General features: G+C 48.0%; 1 protein-coding gene across 2 annotated transcripts in view; it reads right to left on the bottom strand.

Annotated features, from left to right (window-relative positions):
- Positions 1-2,363: 2,363 nt before the first annotated feature.
- The window catches only part of EXOSC2 (exosome component 2), a 10,348-nt gene continuing 5,839 nt past the window's right edge, over positions 2,364-6,872 (bottom strand). The window contains exons 6-9 of one of the 2 annotated variants that reach the window (XM_017499073.2): positions 5,607-5,675; positions 4,253-4,429; positions 3,433-3,561; positions 2,364-2,920 (exon numbers count right to left, since the gene is read on the bottom strand). In XM_017499073.2, the coding sequence (XP_017354562.1) occupies positions 2,840-2,920; positions 3,433-3,561; positions 4,253-4,429; positions 5,607-5,675 (456 nt within the window). In that variant the 3' untranslated portion in view covers positions 2,364-2,839. The remainder of the gene's footprint in view (positions 2,921-3,432; positions 3,562-4,252; positions 4,430-5,606; positions 5,676-6,872) is intronic. The other variant, XM_037728046.1, reaches the window with a different exon arrangement.

The following is a 6,872-nucleotide window of genomic DNA, read 5'->3' on the forward strand; positions in this document are numbered from 1 at the left end:
AGGCTGCTGTTTTTTTTTTTTTTTTTTTTTTTTTTTTAGAGAGTTTTTTTTTTTTTTTTTTTTTTTTTTTTTTTTGGTCATGAGAAGAAACCCTCTTTTTTTTTTTTTTTACCCCGTCTCTTAAAAACAAAACAAAACAAACAAACAAACAAAAAAAACAAACTTGACTCAGACTTCCACTCTTTGCCACTCCCTTCTCTCCAGAGGTATGGAGCCTGGCTAACCTTCTCAAACACATGACAGGCCAATCCATCTAAAGCTGCAGCACGGCCTACAGAATATTCAATTGTCTGCAAATTCCCCAAAAAGGTTGCGTGAGCTCAGGAGTTCAAGACCAGCCTGGGCAACACAGTCAGACTTCATCTCTACCAAAACACAACACAACACAATTAGCTGCATGTGGTGGCTCAGCACCTGTAGTCCCAGCTACTCAGGAGGCTGAAGCTGGAGGGCTGCTTGAGCCCAGGAAGGTGAGCCGTAACTATACCACTATAGTCCAGCCTGGATGACAGAGCAAGACTCTGCCTGGAAAAAAAAAAAAAAAAAGTCAGGTGCCGGGCATGGTGGCTCACACCTGTAATCCCAGCACTGTGGGAGGCTGAGGCGGGTGGATCATGAGGTCAAGAGATCGAGACCATCCTGGCTATGGTGAAACCATGTCTCTACTAAAATACAAAACATTAGCTGGGCATGGTGGCATATGCCTGTAGTCCCAGCTACTCAGGAGGCTGAGGCAGGAGAATTGCCTGAACCCAGGAGGAGGAGGTTGCGGTGAGCCGAGATCGTGCCATTGCACTCCAGCCTGGGTGACAGAGTGAGACCCTGTCTCAGAAAAAGTAAGTGAGATAAGAAGTTGTTCATTGTGTTGTTATTTAAAAAACATACCAAGAGCTGAGTTGGTTTTTGTGGGGTTTTTTTTTTTTTTTTTTTTTTTTTTCTTCGAGACGGATTCTTGCTCCGTTGCCCAGGCCAGAGTGCAGTGGTGTGGTGCAATCTTGGCTCACTGCAACCTCCGCCTCCTGGGTTCAAAGAATTCTCTGCCTTACCTTCCTGAGTAGCTGGGATTACTGGTGCCTGCCACCATACCTGCTTAATTTTTTTGTATTTTTAGTAGAGATGGGTTTTCACCGTGTTGGCCAGGCTGGTCTTTAACTCCTGACCTCAGGCAATTTGCCCACCTCCGTTTCCCAAAACGCTGGGATTACAGGCGCATAGCACCCTTTTAAAAAATGTTCCCCCAGGCTGGGCGAGGTGGCTCACGCCTGTAATCCCAGCACTTTGGGAGGCTGAGGTGGGCAATTCATGACGTCAGGAATTTGAGACCAGCCTGACCAACATGGTAAACCCTGCCTCTACTAAAAATACAAAAATTAGCCAAGTGTGGTGGCGTGCACCTGTAACCCCAGCTGCACGGGAGGCTGAGGCAGGAGAATTGCTGGAACCCTGGAGGCCAAGGCTGCAGTGAGCCGAGATCCCACCACTGTACTCCAGCCTGGGCGACAGAGGAAGACTCCGTCTCACAAAAAAAAAAAAAAAAAAAAAGTTCCCCTAAGCCTAAATCAGGGCACCATTTTTAGATAGTCACCAGAAAAAAAACAAAGGACAGGAATTCTCACATTCTTCAGTAGAACTTCCGTCTTCTTATTTTTTAACCCTGAATTATCCACAAATTAATGCACCACTACTTCAATTATAGGAGGAAAACAGCTTTCCTTTTCCAGTCTCCATTTTTCTTATTTTATTTTCTTCATGTTTATCAGAGTACGTGGTCCCAGAACATTCACTCTATTATCATGAATAATTCAGCATCTTACAAGGCACCCTCCAATCAAGACACATTAAGGCAGCCTGGTGTAGACATAATTTCATCTATGGCCAGAAGGAATATGCAACAGAAAATCAGATTCCAATAAAGCAAAGGCTGCTGTTTTTTTTTTTTTTTTTTTTTTTTTGAGACAGAGTCTCACTCTGTTGCCCAGGCTGGAGTACAGTGGCACGATCTCAGCTCATTGCAACCTCTGCCTCCCAGGTTCAAGCAATTCTCCTGCCTCAGCCTCCCGAGTAGCTGGGAATACAGTTACCCACCACCACACCTGGCTAATTTTTGTATTTTTAGTAGAGACGGAGTTTCACCATTTTGGCCAGGCTGGTCTCTAACTCCTGACCTCGTGATCCACCTGCCTTGGCCTCCCAAAGTGCTGAGATTATAGGCATGAGCCACTGCACCTGGCAGCTTTTTTGGATTTTTAGTAGAGACGGGGTTTTACCATGTTGGCCAGGCTGGTCTCAAAACTACTGACCTCAGGTAATCCGCCCACCTCAGCCTCCCAAAGTGTTGGGATTACGGGCGTGAGCCACTGCGGCTGGCCTGCTTGGTTAACTTTATTCTTCCAACTTTACCAGCTGCATTCTCAGTCATTTAAAGAATACAGGAATGGAGACCAAAACAGACCATTTGGGGGTCAGGGATGCCATGTTTCTACCGGGGCAATTTTATGGGGCACTGTGCCTTGCGAATGATGTGAGTGGAAGACAAAGGATTCTCCACATTATCCAGGATGGGAGTCCATTCGGCTGGAACACTGTGCACTTTGGAAGACCTAAAACTATCCCCTAATGCTGGGACTCAGCCAGCAAACCAAGGGAGCATTGTTCACCTGCCACCTAGGCTTGGCATCAGGACAGGAGAAAGCAGGCCTGCGAGCTGGAGGCAGCCACGGGGCCATCAATGCAGACAAAGTGATGACCTCTCAAGTCTTTGCAGAGCCACATATGGGGACCACACATCACCGTCTTCACTCCTGCAAGGTCCGCAGTCCTGTCCTCCTGGAGCACCTCCTTATCCCTCCTGTTCTAAAAGCCTCTGGCGTGTTTCCATCACAATCTCCTCCATTATTTCTGGCTTTAAGATGTCTTTGATCTGAAAAAAGGAAAAGGCATTTGTTCAGAAAAGAAACCAACCATAAACAAACCACCAAGCCAATCCAAACATAAATCAAGCCGTTAACATAAACCTTCTGTATTCCTTTCATGTCTCAGAGACTAAGCGTTACAAGATACGATCTGCTAGAAGCAGCCTAATAAATCAGCAAGATTCTGAGATACAGCCGACAAGAACAAAAATATTCTTCTTACATTCATCCAAAGGATGGCTGAAATTTGGGATGAGTAAGATCAACTCCAGAGGGCTGCTCTCATAAACTAGTCCCACCTGACACCCCCATCCCCCACCAGATCCTTAGATTGACACTAGACATCAAGAAGATTGCAAGTGTCTCAGGGAAAGATCTAGCAGACACTCATTAAGGCTGTTTCCAGGCCAGTCCGTACTGACAGATATTGGGAAAGTATGGGGGAGACGTGCAGATTGTCTCTGAGTAAACAAAGCAGCTCGCAGATCAGTGAAGAAGCGAGAAGCCCTGGGGAGAATACCTGGTGTGGAAGGGATGCTTCATAGCAGTACAGGATGCTGGTATCGTACAGCATCATCCTTTGAGTTACCAGCGAGACAATGCAGTTCCGAAGCCGGGAAATCACCTCCCGATCAGCAAGAGAGACAGGCTATAAGGGGATGCAGAGGAGGAGGAAAGGGAAATATAAACAGGACCAAAATATGTGACCAGCCAAAGAAAATCACAAATAAATCATTGATGACTCACACAATATCACTCTGGAACTCCAAACCAACCAACCAGCTAAATCCAAGGGAGATTAAAAAGAATGGGACCGGGTGCGGTGGCTAACCCCTGTAATCCTAGCACTTCGGGAGGCCGAGGTGGGCAGATCACAAGGTCAGGAGTTTGAGACCAGCCTGACCAACATGGTGAAACCCTATCTCTACTAAAAATACAAAAATCAGCCAAGCATGGTGGTACATGCCTGTAATCCCAGCTACTCAGAAGGCTGAGGTAGGAGAATCACTTGAACCTGGAGGCAGAGGCTTCAGTGAGCCAAGATCATACCATTGCACCCCAGCCTGGGGGACAGAGCGGCTTTTTTAATTCTTCAGTGGCTCTTTGGCTATTACCCTGCAACTTTGCCATCTCTACCAACGAAGTTGAAACCATTCACTAAGTTCATCCCTTTAGAAGAGAAAAGACCATACGGGTTGATGAATACACCTTGATGGAAGGTCAAAGTGACTCAGCCTACAGCAGTAACATAGTCAAAAAACAAGCAACTCCAGTGGGCACAAAAACACAGCCAAGACCGAGCCTCCTCCTCCCACCGACGGCGGCCAGGGTTTGCTCACCTCCAGGTTTGCCATGAAGCCCCCTGCTTCCTCTTCTTTGTGCTCAGGTGTTGGGTAAATCCAGATGAAGCCGTTGTTGCCCAGAATTACTGAGGCACCACATGGCAAGTCATGAAAGTGGGTCTTCTGCCGTTTCACCAGGGAGGGGGAAACCTGGACCAAAACCCCCTGACCTAACTAAAGAAACACATTGCAAAGCTAGGTCACTGCAGGGTCATCAGCAGGATGAATGAAAAGGAGACTACAGAATACACACCCTAAGTATATTCCACACGGTGTCTTTCCTGTTTGAAATTGTCGCCTACGTGCACATACAGAGTACACATTCTTGCAGAGAACACTTTGGGACTCGCAGGTTATTCATATACCCCAACAGGAGGTACCTTTCAATCTCTTCTCTGTCATTTCCCTTTGCAGCCTTCCCTGCACTCTAAGCCAGAGCTCATGTGCCAGACATTAGAGAAGCGGAAGCCAATGAGGAAGTGAGCTCGAGCGTCCTGCTGGCCCAGGGGCACTGCATTGTTCCATGACTCTAGCTTACAACTGTACCCCAAACACTCATCATGCCTGTGAGATGTGCACCTCTGGGTAGGAGAGGAGCTGGGTGGAGCTGGGTGCAAATCCATGTCTGGTCCTGCCAGGAGAGTCCGTAGGACCCAGGGCTGTGAAAGTCAGCATATTGCAGCAGTCCTCCACCTACTCCATGTACATGAACGTGACTGGCTGCAGCCACTCCATTAAGGGAAGAGGTTTTTGTTCCACTCAGAAAACAAAAACATTCACCCAGATAAATCTAAGAGACTAGTAAATCCTCATTTGTTTTAGGAAGTATGCTCTCCTTACAATAATAAATAGCTTCAATAATGCAACCTCGTATAAGAAAAGCAGTGAAATTCCATCTAGAGGCTCAGATGACAGAGCAAGCTTTGCCAGCAGTAACATCCACTGTACCCATTGGACGTTTGTCTAAGGGCTGTTTCACCAGGCCCAGCCTCCCTTTGTTCCCAGGAGGGCCTCAGCCCCAGCCCCAGTGCTGAACTGCAGCGCCCCCTGGAGGAAGACAGACAGCTGCGCCTCCCAGCCCACAGCTGGAGGGGCTCTTCTGCTAGAAGAGTCAGTCTACTTGGAGAAAAAGGATAAAACTTGTCCTTTACAAGGCTACTGACCCATCACCCTGTGAACCCTGACCTCCCTGCTGTTACATTCAAGGAACATGATCAGTTTGTGGGATGCCAGCCTCTATTAACGCTTAGCTACTGGGTCTCTTTAGGCCAGAATTCCACAGAGCTATGGGGATTCAGAAATAGCCTTGGAGTCTTGGTCAGCAAACAGGAACATCAAAAGCCTGGCTTACTTTTCCGTATTTCAGGCTCCTCGTGTGCAGAGAGACAGCTCCGTCAGAGAACACTGCCTGGACCTCAGCCTGGCCAGGGTGATGAAGGAACAAACAGCAGCCTCAGCCACACACTGTCCTGTCCCCAGCAGCCTCTGCCCCTTGGCCCCACACCTCCATCTTTTGCTCCCATCTGCAATGGTCCAGCTCAACAATCTGAGACAGACCCAGACAATATCACTGTGACGTTACCTCTCCCCTTGGTTTTCATGAATACCTTTTTAAAAAAAATAGAGACAAAGGCTGGGTGTGGTTGCTCATGTCTATAATCCCAGCACTTTGGGAGGCCAAGGCAGGCAGATCACGTGTCAGTTCAAAAGCAGCCTAGCCAACATGGTGAAACCCCGTCTCTACTAAAAATACAAAAATTAGCTAGGCATTGTACACACCTGTAATCCCAGCTACTCGAGAGGCTGAAGCAGGAGAATCGCTTGAACCCACGAGGCGGAGGTTGCAGTGAGCCATGATGGTGCCACTGCACTCCGGCCTGGGAAACAGAGCTAGACTCTGTCTCAAAATAAATAAATAAAAATAGAGACAGTATTGCTGTCACCCAGGCTGGAATGCAGTGGTGTGATTATAGCCCACTGTAGCCCTGAGCTTCTGGGCTCAAGCAACCCTCTGGACCCAGCCTCCCGAGAAGCTAAGACTACAGGCACATGCCACCACGCCCAGCTAATTTATTTTTGGTTTATTTTTTTGTAGGCATGGGGGTTTTGCTATGTTGCCCAGGCTGGTCTTGAACTCCTAGGTTCAAGCAATCCTCCCTCCTTGGCTGTCCAAAGCACTGGGATTACAGGCATAAGCCGCCACACCCCGCCTGTCATTAATACCTTGATGTGAACACCTTTTCCACTCCCTAGGATAAAAGTTAACGTCACTAACAAAAGATTAGCTTAAAGCACAGCCCATCGTGAGTTACAAGACCCAAAGGAAAGACTTAGCAGCCGGTCTGAACAAGAGCTGAGGAGTCAGCCTGAGTTAAGGAGGCTGAGAAAGGAGGCAGCAGAGCCCGGCACTTGGTCTAAGACTCGGATCCCTCCAAGGATGACATGGCTCCTCTGTCAGAGACGTGCAGTGGAAGGCCCATTGCCTAGCCTCGTAGAAAAGCATCAAGAGGGCCGGGCGCGGTGGCTCAAGCCTGTAATCCCAGCACTTTGGGAGGCCGAGGCGGGTGGATCACGAGGTCAAGAGATCGAGACCATCCTGGTCAACATGGTGAAACCC

The sequence above is a fragment of the Cebus imitator genome, unplaced genomic scaffold (assembly GCF_001604975.1).
Source record: "Cebus imitator isolate Cc_AM_T3 unplaced genomic scaffold, Cebus_imitator-1.0 Scaffold254, whole genome shotgun sequence".
NCBI classification, from domain to species: domain Eukaryota; kingdom Metazoa; phylum Chordata; class Mammalia; order Primates; family Cebidae; genus Cebus; species Cebus imitator.